We start from the raw sequence: 19980 nt of genomic DNA on the forward strand, positions 1-19980 counted from the left end.
ACCACTTTGGCATAGCATACAGACAGAGATGAAAAAATGGGAGAAATTGCACTTATCTTTGCTGGGTAGGATAGCGGCAGTGAAAATGAACATTTTACCAAAATTTTTATTTCTCTTCCAAATGTTACCTATACTTAAAAAAGATGCGAACCTTTTAGAATGGCAGAAGGGTATCAACAAATTTGTGTGGGCAGGAAAGAAGCCGAGGGTAAAGATGAAAATAATGCAAGATGTACGTGAGAGAGGAGGATTGAAACTACCTAATTTAAAACTATATTATGATGCAGTGGCATTATCTGTAATTAGTGATTGGATTCACTTAACCAATGATAGAATATTGAACATTGAGGGACACGATCTGGTATTTGGTTGGCATGCTTACCTGTTATTCAACAAAAAATTGGATAAGAACTTTAAAAGTCATATTTTAAGAAATGCTTTATTGCGGGTCTGGAAGAAATACCAATATAAATTAAATGACAAGATACCCATGTGGGCAATTCCTAGACACGCAATTGAAAATATGAATACAGCACAAAAACATGACAGAATTACCTACAGACAGCTTCTTACCTCGGAAAGGGGGGTATTACAATTAAAATCTTTAGAGGTATTAAAAGAGGAGAAGGTAGTTCAAACATGGTTCCAGTATGGGCAATTACAGGCTAGGTGGAAAATAGATCAAAAAATTGGTTTTATTCAAGTTGAGGATAATCTGTTTAAACAAATAAGAGATCAAAGCTTAATGCATATAAAGAGGATATATAATGTATTAATACAGATGGATTCGGAAACAGAATTAGTTAAAGATTGTATGATAAAATGGGCTCAAAATATTGAGGAACCAATAATGTTGGATACATGGGAAAGAATCTGGGTAAGAAATGTGAAATTTACACAAGCTCAAAATCTGAGAGAAAATTTTTACAAGATGTTCTATAGATGGCATTTAGATCCTAAAAAGTTGGCTTCTATGTATCCGAATGTACAGCCTAAATGTTGGAGGTGTGGTTCTCTCGATGCTACATACTATCATATATGGTGGACCTGCCAAAAGGTTAAGGCATTTTGGATAAAAATATGGTGGGTCATGCAAAATGTTTTTAAAAGAAGGATAAAGTTTAGTCCTCAGTTATTTTTACTAGGTATATGTACTGACTTTACAGTGGTAGAGACCAATTTGATTCTGCACCTGATAACTGCAGCAAGACTGTTGGTGGCGCAATATTGGAAGAAGGAAGACTTGCCTACAATCCAAGAATGGACATTGAAAGTAACAAACTTAGCTGAAATGGCTAAAATATCGGCATATCTCAAAGATCATTCAAATGAGAGATATAAACGAGACTGGAAAAAATGGATTGACTATATACAAAATAAATACGGGACTAAGAAATTCCAGTTAGCCTATGCTTAAGATCAGAAATGATTTAAACTGTTAAAAGTCAGTTCAGTAAGAAGAAGCTAAGGTCAATCTAGAATGTCATTAATTTCTTTATTTCTTTTTTCTCAATAGATTTTAGACTGTGTTAGTTAAAAATCCATACCGTGTACGGGTTCTGGGAAGTCGGGGGGGGAAGGAGGAGGGGGGGGTGGAGGGAGGGGTACACACAACAAAAAAAATTGTACTTCAATGTCTTAATGATTGACAAATGATGACATATTTGTGTTTTTTTTAAAGAAAAATAAAAAAGTTCTGTTCGAAGAAGAAAAAATCAAACAAAATTAAATGTGTTCCTAACCAAATTCACTTGGAAATATATCCTGATATATTTAATGAAACTTACTGCTTGATAAATGGATTTAGGATTGCAGTGTTTAGGATTGTAGTGGGAAGCTACATGCATGTTTTCCTGAAATGTTCTACAATCATTAATTCAGCCTACTCAACAATCAAGATTTTTTGGTATTGTGATAATATTTATTAGCATTTTAATTTATTAGAATGATGCCACATAGTAAGCCTCACTTGTATCCTTGCTGACAAAGTTTTGCCCTAAGATCCAGCGTTTTACCCAACTGAAAGTATCAAACAGGCACAAGAGCTTTGTAGTGAAGAGATAGATTTCAGCATGATGTAATATCAGAAGGTATCATAGTATGATTAGAATTCTTTTTCAAAATAGTTGTTCACTGAAGTCTTTCTTGCTTTTCAAGTTTTATTACTGATGTGGAACCCCACCCTGATGTGATATTTTTTTATTGTAAGCCTTACGGTAACTGAGGTAATTTCTAAAAATAATCTCTATAAAAACTATTTTATGTTGCTTCATCATCTTGAAAAAGAATATCTTGGATGTTATTCTGAATTTTTAACATACCCAATTTTAAGCTAGTTCTGGACTTATCCTTCTCTCTAATAGCATGTTCATGACTACAATCAATGTAGCAATTTATACATTTCCAGGTTGGAGGGAAAAACAGGATAAGATCAAGTATATTTTTTTCATAAACCAAAATTTACAGCTTCTTTTTCTCTGAACACCTTAACATCTTTAGTTATAAATTGAAAGGAAAGGCAAATTTTAATTCCCAGGAATGCCTGCTATGGCTGAGTAAGAATTTACTCACTTCCCAAAGGGCAAATTTGAAAATAGCATGGTAACTGACAAAGCAGTTGTTGTGCAAAGAATACATAATAATCCTGACTGTTCTCTTTTAAGTATAACTTGATTATATCATCCACTAAGAGGGCTGCTATTACCTGAGTAATATTCACTTGCCAATACAGGTAGTCCTTGACTTACGACTACAATTGAACCCAACATTTATTTGCTAAGTGAGAAATTTGTTAAGTGACTTTTGCCCCATTTTATGACTTTTTTGCCACATTTGCTCAGTGAATCACTGCAGTTGTTAAATTAGTGACACCATTGTTAAAGGAATCTGGCTTTCCAATTGACTTTGCTTGTCAGAAAGTCATCATACGATCCTGGGACATTGCAACCGTCATAAATAAGAACCAGTTGTCAAGTATCCGAATGTAAATCACGTGACCATGGGGATGCTTCAATGTCAAAAATTGTCATAATTCACTTTTTCCAGTGCTGTTGTAACTTTAAACAGTCACTAAATGAACTGTTGTAGGTTGAGGACTATCTGTATAAGCTAACGCATTTGGACATGCGTAGCAACTAATGACTTTGGGCACAGTTCACTGTTTAAATTTCATATGTTCTCAGACAGTGCTATAAAATCTTCAACCTGAAGCTACCACTTCATTGTTAAGGCCACTGTTGACTTTGGCATTCTCCCCAAATACTTTTACCTAATTTTATTACCTAATAAAAATGTAATGATTCATCCACTTACCATATACAAAATTGGGGAAATTCCCTACTCCATGTGCCTTTAACATTTGGAATGAGGGCTTATACTAGATTACTTCCAATATACTTTTTCAATCTAATCTGGTTATAATGATCAAAGAAGGCATTTTTCATTTTATATCTTATCTCTGTTATTTGAAGTTTCACTGAGGATAACAGAGCAAATCAAATCATACATACTGTACATTCAACAGATGACACAAATGATACAAAACAAGGAACTATGGCACTTATAAACATACACAGGTTTGCGTATTTGCTTCCTTTCTAATACATAAAATTTAGGAATTATAGATTTGTTATGCAAGGATATGTAGATCCACAGAATTGTTAATTGTTTGAGAAACAATTCTGAATTTGGTTTAACAATAACAACAGATTTGTACTTATCTCTCTCAGCAAAAAGTGTTGTGTAGTTCAGATTTTCTTTAATTTAGTAAAATGTCTTTTGTAAACTTTGACCTGTTCCCATTCCCTGTGGCTGCTTTGTATAAAATATATTAAAAATGCAAGGAAGTTGTAAAATATTTGCAAATCTCCTTTCATCCCAAGAAGTCCAAAATAAATTTATTATTTAACAACTACTGTGATTCGCTTAACAACTGTGGCAGAAAAGCCATAAACTCAGATGTGTTTCATTTAACAACAGAAGTTGTGGTTGGAAATTTATTGATATCTTACCATTATGTTTATAAATGCCTCAAGGAAGGGAATGCACACAATACCTATTCCTCTTCCTATTTTCTCCATAACAAGAAGGTGGTTTGGCTGTCTGAAATTGATAGACGATGGCTTTCATGCCTAAGGTGAGTCTCAAAGTCCCAGTTTCCAGGTTTTCAGTGTGGTCCCTTAACCACTATCATTTTGGTATCAAGAACAAAACTTTATTGCTATGTCAAAAAAAGCTTCTAGGAAAATTAATTTAGAGATTGTAAGCCTGAATCTTACTTTTCCCCATATCCTCTCCCTCTGAGATTTTAAAAAAATTAAAAAATGTTCCAGTATAAGGACCAATCTCTATGTTATGAGGCAGATTGTTTTGCTGCTTTTTACTTCAGAGCAAGTCAGGTAGTTAAAAAAAAAGTCCTGCTATAAATGCACAAAGAAGTAAAAATGGCAAAGGGAATTGAAAGGGGGCCTAGAGAACGCAAGCAAGCAAAGGCAATATGCCAGCCAGGCGGGTTACTCAGCCGGTAGTGGGCCTTCCCACCCTTTCCCAGGTGATGTGAAGTAGCATCTCTGAGGCTAAACCACGCCCCTTCCCCGCCCAAACACAAAACGGCTTCCACCCGGAACGAAAGAGGCGTGGCCAAGAGCGGAAGGCGTGGCTTGAGAGCCGAGCAGGAGGCGGGGGAATGAGGCAGGTTAAACGAGGGACGGAAGAGAAAAGGGGCGGAGGGTGCCTGGCGTCGGAGCTGTTGGGGCTCAGAAGGGCCGGCGCTGCGTGTGATCGCTAGGCTTGCGGCGGGGGAAAGAGCGGCGGCCACGCCTTGTCTCAGCCTTCGCCCGCCTTGGGGGAGCGGCTTGAGGGGAAGGGAAGACCAAGCAGCTACTGCTGCTAGTGCCGCCTCGTCCAAAGAAGAGGAAGCGAGGGAGGTAATTGAACAGCGGGCGCCGCTACCTGAATAAAAAAGCTCCTTTGCCAACCTCCCTTGGTCAGGCTGGGTGTGGAGGGAAGGGGCCGCATTCAGCCGCCGAGCCAGCAAGCAGCCTGCTCCACTCTTGCGGCCGGGATCCCGGAGAGGGCGGAAGAGAGCGCGGCGCCTTCGGGTTCTGCAAAGAGCCCGTTTTGTGCCCTTGCTCACCAAACAGCCTTTTTTATCTCGGTGCAAAGGCAGCGTCGGGAAGGGACAGGACTGAAGGGGCGCTGGAGATTTTCCGTTCTTGAGTCGTCTCGCCCCGAGTGGGGCTTTTTTTTTTTTTTTTGCTACTTAGGCTTTTCGAAAACTCTCCGAGGGGCCCTTCCTGTCATTTTCTCCTGCCTCGACGCCAGAGACCCTCGCAAGAGCGTCCGCGCTTTCTTGCATCCGGTAACCTTTGGCTGGGCTTCTGCGCGGAACTCTGCAGGCGCCCGAGCTCTTCCCGGCTTTGTCTTGTTGCAGGTTCCACTCGTTTGTCCCCCGCAGCCTCGGTCGCTTCGCTGGCCGGGCGAATCTGAACGACGTGGGCGTAGCTTCCTCGGTTGGATCGCCGGGGTCCTCTCGGTTTAGCCCCGGTGTTTAAAACGGAGAAAGGGGAAGGGAGGAGAGTGAAAACAAGCATCGGGACCCGGAAAGGAGTCAGTCGTGGGGCGTGTTTGCAATCGGAATCTGGCGAACTAGCAAGAAGGGAGAGCGTGTTATCCAAGTTGGGGAGGGGGGGTAGAGCAACGAAGAAACCGGGCTCTGTTGGCTCCCCCTTCCGCCTCCCTCCCCTGCCTCAAGAGCCGAAGATCGAAAGCCAAGGGGATCAATCGGAGCTAGGCGGAACACAGCGATCGCCCGTCCAGCTCGCTCTCTCTCTCTCTCTCTCTGCTGCCGAGCCCTGTGTGCGTGTCCCCTCTGTAAGGTCTCCGTTGTGCTGGCGCTGGAGGAGGAGGAGGAGGCAGGCGTGGGGGGGGGGGATGGGGACAGGGCGTGTGTCTGTCGAGCGGTGGATCCGAGAAGCAGACGGGCCGCCCTTTCGGTCGTTCGGCTGAGTCCACTTTTTCCCTCGGCCTCCTCCGCCTTGCGCCCTATTTCTTCTCCCTTGGCCAAAACGCCTTGAACGCCTCTAGATAGAAGCAGGAGGGGAGAGAGATAGAGAATAGAGCGGGGTGAAAAAGGGGCTTGTTGCGTCCTGCCAGTTTTATATCAGCTGAAACGCGAAGCTGGCCGTGTGTGAGGCTTTGGGAGACAAAAGCCTGGGGACGGATGAAAAGAAAGCGTTGCTGTAAGGGAAGCAGCCGAGCAGATGACAGAAACGGCACGCTGCAGAGCGACAATGCGAAGGGAGCGGGAGGGGGAGCCGGACAGTAAGTTCAAACGTGGCTTTGGAAAGCGCCGGCGTTTCCTTAAGGCTTCCAGGCTATGAACAAAGAAGGCTAAGAAAAACTGTAAGGGAAGTCCCCAGGTATGAAAGGGGAAGCAGGTACGGAGGGAGGTGCAGATGGCAAAATCTCAGGGGCGAGGAACTGGAAGTCTGTTTTCAGAATGAGATGGGGCTTTGCATGGTTTCAAGGTCACTTGCCTTGGGCATAGAAGACAGGAATGTAATTCTAGGTGGTATCTGCAAAGCTTTAATGCTTCTTGTTTGGGAGAGATGGGGAAATACTGCATGTTTACTTCTTTCTTTGTAAAATTTATTGGCTATATTACCATAGGGTAATATATATTATGAATCGTTCATTCCAGCATCTCTGACTTGCTAGCTTGAATGCAGAGAATAGATTTGGGGGCTCTTCCTGTTTGTACATTATACAGATGAGTGGCTCTATTATGCAAAATGAAGTTTACTGTTATGTATAAGCTGACAAATGTTTGGTACTTTTATTCTCAGGCCAGGACAGAAATCCTGTGGTTTGACGGTTGCAATTGGAAACTAGCAGAGGTTTACTGGAACACGGGATGACAAAGAAAGCCCTGGGAAGAAAAGTTCTTCTATTTCTACTCTACTTGGTCCATGAAGCAGCATGATTTAAGGACGGGTTTGGACTACAGAGCTTGTATGAACTTTGGAAATCTACATATTAAATGAGGCATATCCATTTGTTTGCAATATATGCTGCATTTGCTGAAGGAAAAAATGATCTGCTTTTAGAAGGCGCTAATCTGGGGAATCTAAAAGCCACATACATTTGGAAATGACTGGAATTTAGAGAAGAAATGTGGGAATTCTTGCATGTTATCTCTACTTTAGATGCATTGACTCACAATAGCATGCAGCATTGTAAAGTGCAACTGTAGTCATGGCATTGTGCAACCTTTTAAACGATGCATCATTGAGCTTTGCTACAAACATAGCTATACCTCTAAAAAGGATTTCCAGCAAAACAATATCAGTCATATTTGGATTGAAAGATGCTTCTTGCCCAAAGATGCCACTGACTTATGTGAAGGCATGAATAGATTTGTGGATTGCAGTCTGTCCTGTGGCATAGTTTCATGCAACGAGCACTTTGGCTTGGATTTAAGAATCTGTTGTCTTCAGTGAAACCTAAGATGTGCTCTTGATTTGGACTGTAAAATGGCTCAGACCAGCTTGCTGCAGGGGAAACAGTTTTATTGCAGAGAATGGGTTTTTCACAAACTACAGCACTGCCTCCAGGAAAAGACAAGCTTCAGCAATAGCTCTGCCAACAAACCGTCCATTGTGCTGAATTCTGGGTCTAATGCTTGTGTTGTCCCTGCCAAGGGAGCATCCTGGGGTGTATTGTTAGTAGGAGGTCCTGGTAGTGGCAAGACAGCAGTTTGTACTGAATTATTATGGCCAAGCTCACCTGCAAACTTACAAAGAGGTTTACATCACCAAGCACTAGCTTTCCATTTTTGCAGGGCCCAGGACTCTGATACGCTCTGTGTGGGGAGGTTTATTAGAGGCTTAGTTGCCCAGATCTGTCAGAGTGGATTGATTCAGGGTTACGAAGACAAAGTGAGAGATCCAGCTGTTCAAAGTCTCCTGCAACCTGGGGAATGTGAGAGAAACCCTGCTGAAGCTCTTAAAAGGTAATAAATGACATGAGTATGTTTCTTTCATACTGCTTGAGCAAATAAGGTGCTTTCATAAAACCAGAGAAATTGCTCTTCATGTGGGTGGTATTTTTTGCTTACAGGAATTGCTCAAATAAGGCCTGTGGAAAAAAGTTCACATGGAAAGATAAATATTAGGCATGATATCCTGAGAAATTGGTGTGAATCACATTCTAAATTGGCATCTTCTGATAACTCTGGGAGTTGGGAGGGAAGAAGAAACATTAAAAGTAGTTAAAGATTAGAATGACTTCTGTGGTTATAGAAGCCCTTGCTTTTAAAGATAAATATCTGTTCAAAGTTTTCACAGTGGCTTTCTGGAAACTACAGTAGAGGAAAAACCAAACAAAAATCTGGCAGAGGTCATGTTGATCAAAGCATGCGCTCCAGTGCTATCTTGTTGATAGTTCATTTTCAATTATAGTTTATGTTCAAGTATAATTTGTAGTTTATTCAAAATGGGAAAGTATTGCAAAGTGTTGATATTGCTGCCAAAAAATCTGATACACCTTTTTTCAGCTATAGTGTGAAAGGATGAAAAGCTGATGGGAACATTTTATACCTGAGTAAAAGTGCTTCTACCTAAAAACCTGAAATTCTTCTTTCATGGAAATGGAAAAACCAGCAAAAGTTGTAGGAAAAGTAGTATCCTGAGCACACATCATTCAATAAAAGCTGCTCTGAAACTTTACAATATTTGAAGACTTGGTCTGTTATATTGTCTGTGAAATAACTATAGTTTATGAAGTAGATTTTGGGGGCTATTTCATTGGAGTTGGATTTGCCAAAACCTGGACAATGGTGTACCTGTAAAGAACTTGTATTTAAACAAAGTGCATCATTAACAATAATTTTTAATATATTAGGCTTCATAAATATATAAGTGACTGTTCAGTGATAGCATTCTTGATTTGAAGGCCTGCACAAATACTTTATGACAACAGTGTGAGTGAACGCAGAATCATTATTGACAATGAAACATATTGAATCACTTGATGTGTAAGTCTTATTGTTAAACTGTATCTTGATATGCATTAGATACGGAGCAACAGTGAATATTAAAAGCTTACTATAATTTACCAGGTCAGAGGAGAACTATAAAGAATATAAGCCACGGTGGCATTTTATCTTTTGTGAAATTTTAGATGTAACCAGGAGAAGAAAATCTTCATTGATAGCTATGGTTTATAATTCTTTAATGTTCTAGATCAGAGATGACTCCAGATCTTTTATGTTATAGATCTCATTAGTACTCTGATGTGTATTCACTGGTGAGGAATTGGAAATCTATATTCCAAAGCTCTTAGGAGGTTCATGAACCTTATTTTCTATGGTAATGAAAATATTAGTAATGGAGGCCTTTATCCTCATATAGTGCTTTCACTTATGTGAGAAATCATTGTGCACTCCCCAATGAGGATTTTCCCCTCCAAATCAGAAGACAAAACAACAACAAATAGAAGAACCCTAATACTTTCATTGTTGATAAGGAATAAATAGTATTTTTCTCTACTTTTAGTTAGTTCCATTCATATAGAAATTGATGGAAGTTCCCCTTTTCCTCAGTTACTTGCTGCTTTAAAATTGATTTTGGATGACTTAATACAGGCCTTTCCTGGTGTGTGCTGTTGAAATTTCTCATATGCAGTCTTTTATCTACATCAGTGTTTCTCAACCGTTACAGCTTGAAGATGGGTGGACGTCAACTCCCAGAATTCCATGCATCTTCAAGCTGCCAAGGTTGAGAAACACTGATCTATATGGAATGCTTGCGCAGCAGTCTTCCAAATGGAATTGGTTAAATCCCAGGTGAAAGAACAACCCCAAGTGGTGATGAACATCATAGGTGTATATGTGAAATACTCTACAAAATTTCTGTTTGATAGATTGCACTAATGGTTGTACTTTTCCGTCTGCTCAGTTACTCCTAACACTTTCTGTGCCTAGAAGCAGTCTTTTATTATTTATAGGCTAAATTATTTACTTTTATTATCTGTTACTTTCTTTTGGAGCCATTGTGACATCAATTTGATAAAAATCCTCTTGGAAAGGCTGTGCTACTTTTATGATGTTACAGCGCCTACCACAATAATGCTAAGGAAGAACTAAATAATAGCTATTTGCTTCTCTAATATAATCCTGTCTAGGCTTAAGAAAATGTAGGAAACTATTATTTTCTACCTGAATTCCCAGCAGAAGTATGATAAGGGATATTGAAAGTTGCTAATCAAGCCAGACATTAGGTTCCTTCCTGAATTGAATAGTAACACTGGAAAAGAAATGGTATCTGGATTTGATTTTCCAATCTTAATGCCATTTTTCTGACTTTTGAAATCAGAATCTCAAGAAGAGGTTCTCATTTCTTTGATTAAAATGCATTATACTTTCAAACTTTAAAAGTACCAATAGTTATTATGGCTAGCAACATTTATAATGGACAAACTCAGGAGAATATCTTATGTTGATCTCGTACTATATTTCAGAAACTGCTTGTTTCTTCAAAACCTAAGAATTATTTTATTCTGCTTCATACTAAAGTCTTGGTTGCAGGTTACTACAGCCCTAAAAACCTGTAAACAAAGCTGCAGTTTGAAGTTCTCTTTTTGGAATGCCTATAAAGTAAGTCAGTCAATCTTCTCTTTAATAAAATCACAAACTAGAAATGGAGTTTGAATATTTTGTTGCGGCAGAACAAAAATGAGAGCAATTTCTGTTTTACACAGACATGTTAGAAATGTGAAATTTGTATGCTTTAACATATAACTAAGAATCTTCCTAAAGATAAATTTTAAGATCTTAAGGCAATATGTAACTTTATAAAAGAGGGAGATAAGAAAGGCTTACATGTTAATGGGGATGAGAAAATAATATTCATAATTGATAATTTTCATAGTCCTTTATGGAACAAGTTAATATGAAAGTCCCAGTGATTCCATTGAATGCTTTAAAACACATAATACCAACACATATTATAAAGTACCATAATATGTAACCAGATATTAATTTTAGCAGTTATCACTCTCCAATTTAGCACCTTTTACATATATTTGTTATGTGATTCCCAACCAACCTCCAGTACTGGCTGAATTGAAGTTCTAGACCTAGATCATATGAGACCATAAGGTTGGGGAAAAGACTTTATGTCTTACTTTGCTCACGTGGGAGTTTCCAAATGTGTGGTATTGGTGCAGAGGTGTTCAAATTGTTTAGGCTAGTCCAAACATAGTAAGACTTGTACCTGTGTGATGGTGATCTTCACACAGTGTTTATATTCTGAGAGCAAGTCTTAATAACTTTCTAACAGAGATAATAAAATGCATTTACATGCCTTAGGTGTTCTGATGACATTTAGGAAAGGGTGTAAGACCTTAAAAGCCCTTCAACTTGCTGAGAAAATATTGATATCCAACTCCAATTTACCTTTAGAGCTGCTGGTAGTGGATGTTCTTTGAACTGGATGTTCTTTTGATACTGGAATCATGTGCAGCATTTCTAAGCAATTTCAAAATGCAGGATTATGTTTCTACTCAGCTACTTGAATTCAGAATACAAATTTACATAGAAAGAAAATACATGGATGTGCCATGTATAACTTTTATTACATTTTAATTTTAATTTTATCTTTATTACTTTTTAAAAATAACTCAAGGTAGCCAACCAAAACTTTCCTCCTCCTATTTTCCCTTCCACAACAACCTGGTAAAGTGAGTTGGGCTGAGAGAGAGTGACTGACTCAAAGTCACCCACCCAGCTTTCATATCTAAAGCAGTACTAGAACTCACAGTTTCCCAGTTTCTAGATGGATGCCTTAAACCAGTGATGACTAATCTTTCCAGCACTGAGTTCAGAAATTGGAATGGATGTGCATGTGCGCACATCCATGCGCCAGAGCACTGGAAACCCAAAGACCAGCTGGCCAGTATGGGCATGTCTGTTTTTTGGCCAGTTTTCTTGGCTATTTTCAGGCCATTTTTTGTGCTGTTCTTCAGGCCATTTTTTGGCCCACTGGCACCCGCAAAGACCAGCTAGCTGCTCTGGTGCCTGCAAAGAAAAATGGCCGGAAAACAGCCCAAAAAAAGGGCCCCAAAATGGCCTGGGTTTTTTGGCTCTTTTCTGGGCTATTTTAAGGCCGTTTTTTGGCATTCTGGCATCTGCAAAGACCATCTGGCTGGCACACATGTGTGCACTGGAAACCAGAAGAGCAGCTGGCAAGGGCATGCGTGCCATCTCTGATATGCCGTAGGTTTGCCATCATGGCCTTAAACATTAGACCGTGTTTAAGCTCTGTCAGACTCTGTCAGTTGAAAAGATTGTATAAAACACATTATTACTACAGGACAACTGAGATACAGTTTCCTAAGATGATTCTATGTATTTGTCGTTGTTGCATTATAAGATTTATTGGTATGATTTAGGTTGTAGCTTGAAAAGAAAGTCTATAAATAGCAAGTCATGTATTTTAAAGACATGTCTATACCAAAGCAGTTCATATATTAAGTGGTTTTTTGAAGAGTAGTTTCTTGACTGAACTACAATTTGCTGGATATACACAATATGCTGCCATCAAACAAATCATATTATAGAGGAGTTTGATTTTATGATGGTGATTTCTTAAGGTTCTGTACATATTGAACTGGAAGGCTTGTCTCAGTCTGTTTGTGGGCTGCATACACTGAAAGTGTGATACAATCTTTAAAAGTGAGAAAAACTTCTTTTTCTATATTATTAAAATAATTAAATAGATGACTGATAACTAATATTAAGGAGCCAAGGTGGCGCAGTGGTTAAATGCAGCACTGCAAGCTACTGCTAGATCAGCAGTTCAGCAGTTCAAATCCCACCGGCTCAGGGTTGACTCAGCCTTCCATCCTTCCGAGGTGGGTAAAATGAGGACCCAGATTGTTGGGGGCAATATGCTGACTCTCTGTAAACCGCTTAGAGAGGGCTGAAAGCCCTATGAAGCGGTATATAAGTCTACTGCTATTGTATTGTATTGTATTAACAATATTTAATTGTACACTGAGTGTAACATTTTAGTTTTTGTTCTATTACTTTTTAGAGTACAGCTGCGGGTCTAGGACAGTGCTTCTCAACCTTGGCCCACCTGAAGAAGCTCTGCTGGCTGGGGGATTCTGGGAGTTGAAGTCCACGCATCTTCAGGTGACCAAGATTGAGAAACACTGGTCTAGGAGAATAAAAGTCCATAGTGGACTTAATTGAGTATGTAAACCTAGTCAGTATCTCACAATTTTCTGTGGCCATTTGTTTCTTAGCTTGTATTAGCAAGCTCTATTAGCCTCAAAATTAGCAGAATGTAATCATAAGATTAAAGTTTGTGTACATTTACACAAGAATATCGATAAGTATTGAAAAAGTATTACATTCATACTGCAGATTTTCATTTTCAGATGGAATTGTCCGAAATATTATAACTTCATCTCTACTGGCAGGAATTAAACTTTTGCTGTCCAGTGCCAACTAAACCTCTTCTTGGTTTTGCCTTCTACAGAAAAAGAAGTTCCTTCAATTCCATCTTAAGCCATATTTTTTAAAAAGAAAGTTAGAACTTTCAGAATGAAGAGAAAGGAAGATTTGCACCCAGATTAAAATTATCTCTGCCAATTCCAATTCCAGGGTATGCCCTTGGTTTTCTGAGGAGTTTCCCCAGCTATAATCCTGGGAAGACTGTTTAGGAACAGAACGGAAAAGAGAAACAAAAATGCACCCTTCCAATCCAGTTACTATTGACATGACTGGTTTCTTCCAATCCACAGAGCTAAGAACAAAGTCTTGAGCTCTTTGTTCTTATTCTCTACTCTTGCATAAGAGAAAACTCATGTCAGCCTCTCTTTTGGCACAATTATTTCTTTTTCTTCTCCCTACAGTTTTTCTCTCCTTGTTTAACCTGTGGCCTACGTTGAGGGAAATATTACTGTTCCACAGCTGAATCATATTGCTAGCCAGAGTATTTTGACCATCATTCATTGTAATGCTATTCTGATACCAAAATGGTTTTCTTAAAAAGAGCCATTTTTAGGCAGAAGATCGCATCTGAGTTTGCCTGCTTTCCTGCCACATTGATTCAGTTCTGTGAAGAGGCTGCGTTTCAGGGAAAGTGACTGAATTCAAAGAATTTATTTTTATGAAAAAAAGAAATGCATAGAATTGGCGTTTTCAGAGCATGTTTAGGGCACACAAGCAATATAGGAAGTCTAGTATGAAAAAACATCGAGAAAGATATGGGTTACATTCTAAAGGTTATGTATAACATTGCAGTATTCTGATTAGTTCATAAATATCTCATTTGTAAACTATGCAGAATAACAAACTCTGCATGACAGCAATATAAAAACATTAATACCATTCCATTTTTTTTTCTTTTTATTACATCTCCATAATTGCTTTTGTCTACAAGTTCTTAATGATTTTCTGATCAGTGAAGGGACAATACTTGAAAGAGCTTCTAAATGTCACCCATAGGGCCGGAATAAAACAAAATAGGGCCGCAATAAAACAAAACACATAGTTGGATTTGTAGTTGTGCAAAACATTCAATACACAAACTGTTTCATGTTATAATCATTTTCAGGTGATGCATAGTTCCAAAATCTTTTGTGCATGTGGCAGTAATATAAGTAATGCTTACAAAATATATTTCCTTTTTCAATGATAAAGTGAGAACCTTAAAATGGGCTGTGAAACTTCATGATGCTTTGATATCTTAAGATAATGAAATTGTGTGGAATCTCCATACAAGTTCAGACTGAACTCAAGCAGCACACCTATTCTGCACAAAGTAGCTGGGGTTCTCACTTGTGGAGATTCTTCTTCAACAACTTGGTTCTTGCAGTTTGGGGCTTTAGAGCTTCTTGAAACCATTCCTCATCATTTTTGAAGGCAATTTGGCCAGAATCAAATAGGTCTTTCCAGATTTTTGTATTGAGAGCTTTTTCATGCAAAATATAGAAGAAGCATACTACTCAACTGTCTGGAACAGATACTCAGCTTTGGAAGAAGTACAAGATTCACAAAATTCACAAAAATGTTTTTTCTGTATAGCCAATATTGCCTTGGGTGGTGCTGTGGAACAGATTAGGGATTTTGCAGGGAATATTGTACGAACACTGCAACAGAAGCCCAACCATATTGCTCTTATGCCATCCAAGAGGCTGTTCTTGTCCAGGTATTTTCTTGTGATGTGAGTTTGAGACCCCTTGCTTAAAATGCCTTTAATTGCAGACTGAAGTAAAAATGTGGAGGAGAAATATTCTAATTACTATTGAATAAGGTTGAGTTTGTCTCTAACTCACCTAAAATCTTGGAGGAGTCAATTGTTAACTAGGGGCTCAGAATGAAGTGTACATTTAGGGTGCTAACTTGTTGATGGAGTATATTACACATGAAAGACAATACATACTTTTGACAAAGATTTTTGGCTGCAATCCTATAAATGCACCAGAGGCAAGTTTCATTAAACATACAGAAACTATTGGTAAGTAAATATACAGATAAAATTATGATTGCCCAGAACGACTTTAATTTTAAAGTAAACATGAATTTAAAAGGATGGTTAACATAGACAGGTGATCAACACTTATTACACATGCTAAGTGATTTTTTTTCTTTGTTAACATATTTATTTCTCATATGTATTGTAATTCTATATAAATTCAATGGAGCTTTCAATTTTATATATAAATAAATAATCTCAGGAGAGACTTGGGTCAGAGCATGTTATAAAAGACAGATTTGAAATAGTGCCATGTTATGAGAAACAATTAAAAATATGGCTCATTTCTCCAAAACACTCTCTATAAGAACTGTTGCAAAGTAGCATTTGATGTAAAATAATTGGAACAGTAATATGCCTTGAGTTGATAAGACATTTTGGGTTCAGATGTTTTTTAAAGTGACAGTTTTGTGTGTGCTGTTTTTGTAGTTTCAATGTCTTTGCACAAACCACAGTCATACATACATAGATTCACACAATATTAATAAAGCTTGTAACCTCAACATGACTATGTTACTTTCTGACTTCAGGGTTTGGGACAAAGTTCTGGAGAAAATCTTGATGGAAAAGTGTGCTTTTTGAAAATAATAACTTTTTGAAGACTAGTGTGTAACTTCCACAACTTGTGATTTTACACAAGCCACTCACTTTTTTGTGTGTGACATTTAAATAACTGGTTCAGGAAAAATATGTTTTACACCAACTAATTAAGTTGAGAATTTCAATAAAATGCCTTACAGCAGCTTAATTTAAGTTTTGATAGTCTGCAGTTATAATGTCATTGTAATGTTATTACACCATTGCAGTTTTGAATCAATGTAGCTGTGTCAATGAAGTCTTTTAATGCAGTACCCCCCAACCTTTTGGGCACCAGGGACCAGTTCCATGGAGAGAGGTTTTTCTGCAGACTGGAGGGGGCGTGCTTTCGTGTGCTGCCTGCATACTGTGAATAGGGCTTTGCTTGTTTTCGTGCCCTGGTTTCCAACATGCTGCAGACTGCTGTCGATCCACGGACCAGGGTTGGGGAGCCCTGCTTTAAGGTGTGCAGGGAAAGAATTTGAATCCTTTGATTCTTAGTTGCTTCTTTGCAAATCCCCACATTTCCAATGAAACATAAATTTAGTAGTGGTAATGAGCAGAAATCCATACAAGATAAAATTTATTTTACCGTCTTGTCTTTTTGTTTGTTTGCTTGCTTGCTTGCATGCTTTCTTGCTTCTCTCTGCAAATGCAACACAGGATAACTGTAAGTCAAACAATACCAACAAAAAGTTACATCCAACTTCAGCTTCACATAATCATTGGCCAGTAAAAGAACAGCTGTAAACTTCTGGATTCTGTGTGTTGTTCTGGGACTGCAAAATGTGGGAAGACATTTTTTGAATTAACACAGTCATACAGATGTGGATTTCTGGGTTAAAAGGTCTCTTGAATAATTGTAAGCAAAATGCTCTAAGCAAAAACCAATTATTTGCTTTCCACAATATTTCATGTTTTGACATACTTGGATGGTCTTATTTTTGTTTTTTAATTTTTTGTTTTTAATTTATGGAGGTACACTGGAAAATAAAATAGCAAATCTTTCTTCCCTCTGGCTTTTTCTTGGAGCTGGTTGAGGGAATGAAGTAATAGCAATAGCAATAGCAGTTAGACTTATATACCGCTTCATAGGGCTTTTAGCCCTCTCTAAGCGGTTTACAGAGTCAGCATATTGCCCCCAACAACAATCCGGGTCCTCATTTTACCCACCTCGGAAGGATGGAAGGCTGAGTCAACCCTGAGCCGGTGAGATTTGAACAGCCGAACTGCAGAACAGCTGAAGTAGCCTGCAGTGCTGCATTTAACACTGCGCCACCTCGGCTCTTAGAGAAACTTACATAAATTTATGTTCTCTGCGTGTTATATAGTGATTTCATTTTCAGTAGAATTCTAGATATGATAATATATAATGCAAACACATTAAAGATGTCAAGGTAATGATTTAAGAGATGACCAACTGCTATGATGATGTACTGGGAATGAGTCAGTAAGGTGTTTGGGCTGATATCATTTTAAGAGCCTGTAATAAGACGCCCTGTTGAGGTGTATCTCTCCGTGTGTACTTCTGTGCTGTAATTGCTGATTGCTGTTTGTTTGAGGTCTGACAAAAGTATGTGTATGTATATATTCTTTGTAGATTCCCCCTATTTAAATACAAACCTATGTTTACGGTGTTTGCTCCTGGATTGTCTCACATAGTCACACTGTGCGCACTCTGGCAAAAGAAATGTTATGAACACTTTCAAGCTGCAATTGCAAAAACAAAAACCTGAAAGCCAGTTCTGGGCTTTAGCTTTGCAGGGAAAGAGACTAATCTTAATTTTTTGCACATTACATCTTCTGATCAATAGTTCATTATTTTCTTATTTTGTAAAGTTTTTTATTTTTCATTTTCATAACATATAATCACATGTAGACTATTACATAGCCAACATCATATTGTATTATTAAATATTTACATCAGTTCAACTTACCATCAACTGCCCATAATAAAAAAAAGTCATTTGCTCTTCTGCTCTCCATACACTATATTTGTGCGTTCACTTTCTTCTCCCTCTGTCATACTCCTCCTTACCTCCTTTCTTCTCTCTGTCCTCCTTCCCTTCTCTCCTTCCCTTCCTCTCTCCTACTCCTCTCTCCCCTTTCAATTCCTCATTTCTCTCCTCCTCTTCCCCCCTCCTACCTTCTGTCCTATCCCTCTCTCCTTCCCTTACCTCTCTCCTTTTCTTCTCACTCTTAATCTCATTTGCTTGGTGTATTTCAGCTTCTGAGCAAGCTCCATTTTATGTTGATGGTATTTATAGTTCCTTTTCAATATACATATTTAATTTTGAACATATATTCTCCTTTTTTTAAAAAAAACAGAACAAAAAAGTATACATATATAGTCATTGTACTTTTAACACCCCCCCCCCTAATTTGGGTCGAGATGTAGATTTGGTTACAATTCCCAGCTATTCTCATCATTATATAATTATACATCCTTACGCGCCCCCAATTTGTGATTCTGCATTTAAGTCTCAATAGTTTTCCATTATAAGTGTATTTCATGTACCCTCTCCAATTTTTCCATGTCTTGGATTACCTTTAATTGTCTATGAGTAGCAAACCTCACTGTTCAATATTCATTTCAATTCCCTTAATCTATTATATAGAATAACGGTGAACATCTTGTTTTATTTCATCATCTTAAAAGTGTATGTATATCCATGTTTCATATATTTTAACCCATGCTTAGTTGTCCTTCTGTTGTCATTTCCAGTCAATTTGCCACTCAGTTTAATTATCATGTATAAAAGTGCTTTACAACCTCCTTATGTCAGTTTCATATTTATCCACATTCCATATATTGTGGGCTTTATTTAGTTGTCTTTCCATTGTTACATTCAACCAGTTAGCAACTCCATTTTATTTTCATGTTTTTCACAATCTCCCCACATCAATATCAATATCATATTTATCCATATTCCATATATTTCAACCTTTGCTTAATTATCTTTCCTTTATTACATTCAATCAATTAGCAACTCCATTTTATTGTCAGATTTAGAAATAAAGCCCTTATCTTAGTTTTATATTCTCCCACATAAAAATTTCTCGTCTGATTTTTTCCTAGTAAGTCTTTTGTCCCATTGTCTGCTCCTACCCTCTCCCTTCTCTTTGCTTCAGCACATCCGCTCTCCCAACTTTCCCGAGGTCACCATCAAAAGGATGTTTTTTATTTCTCTTTGTTGGGGCAAAACTTCCCCCTTCAATTTTCCTTATGTCACTAACAGCCTCAACCTCTTTTGTCTGCCTTTTGTTTCCCTCCGTTTCTACTCCTACATTATCTTGCCCCCTTGCCCCCCTTCTTTGAATTTTTTTTTTAGATATCTGCTTCTATGGGTTCAGAATTATATTTAGGCTTGATTTTAATGATTTATGCATATTTTATAATATCACATAGTTCTTCAAATTCCCAGATTTCCATGATGTCTAGTTCCAAAGTTAGAATTAGCTATACAGAATTAGCTATTAGCTATTATTTCAGAGTTCTGGTCCACCTTAAATTGGTCCACTTCCATTGCTGTAGGGGAGAACGATGGGAGCCATCTTGGTCTTTTGTTCTTCCTTAATACCCAGTTCCAAGATTGCAGTTACCATATTTTTCGGAGTATAAGACGCACCAAGGATTTGAAGAGGCAAATTTTTAAAAAGTATGTAGGTAGATAGAGGGATAGAGAGGGAAAGAGAGAGAAATATAGGAGGTAGGTAGGGCAAGAGAGAGTGGGTAGATAGGTAGGTAAAGGGATAGAGAGAGAGAGAAATATAGATAGAGAAATACAGTAGGTAGGTAGGGATAGAGAGAGAGTGTGCGTAGGTAGGTAGGTACAGGGATAGAGAGAAATAGAGAGAG

At 38.2% G+C, this 19980-nt stretch overlaps 1 protein-coding gene across 2 annotated transcripts in view; it reads left to right on the forward strand.

Annotated features, from left to right (window-relative positions):
* The first annotated feature begins 4562 nt into the window (after positions 1-4562).
* ANKRD50 (ankyrin repeat domain 50) overlaps positions 4563-19980 on the forward strand; it is a 61138-nt gene continuing 45720 nt past the window's right edge. Inside the window, exons 1-2 of one of the 2 annotated variants that reach the window (XM_014073337.2) lie at positions 4563-4925; positions 6846-8011. In XM_014073337.2, coding sequence (XP_013928812.2) covers positions 7533-8011 — 479 coding nt within the window. In that variant the 5' untranslated portion in view covers positions 4563-4925; positions 6846-7532. Of the gene's footprint in view, positions 4926-5581; positions 5857-6845; positions 8012-19980 lie in introns of those variants that run through there. The other variant, XM_014073344.2, reaches the window with a different exon arrangement.

Source organism: Thamnophis sirtalis, unplaced genomic scaffold, assembly GCF_051295495.1.
Source record: "Thamnophis sirtalis isolate CommonGarterSnake01/CBP01778 unplaced genomic scaffold, rThaSir2_p1.2 scaffold_10, whole genome shotgun sequence".
NCBI classification, from domain to species: domain Eukaryota; kingdom Metazoa; phylum Chordata; class Lepidosauria; order Squamata; family Natricidae; genus Thamnophis; species Thamnophis sirtalis.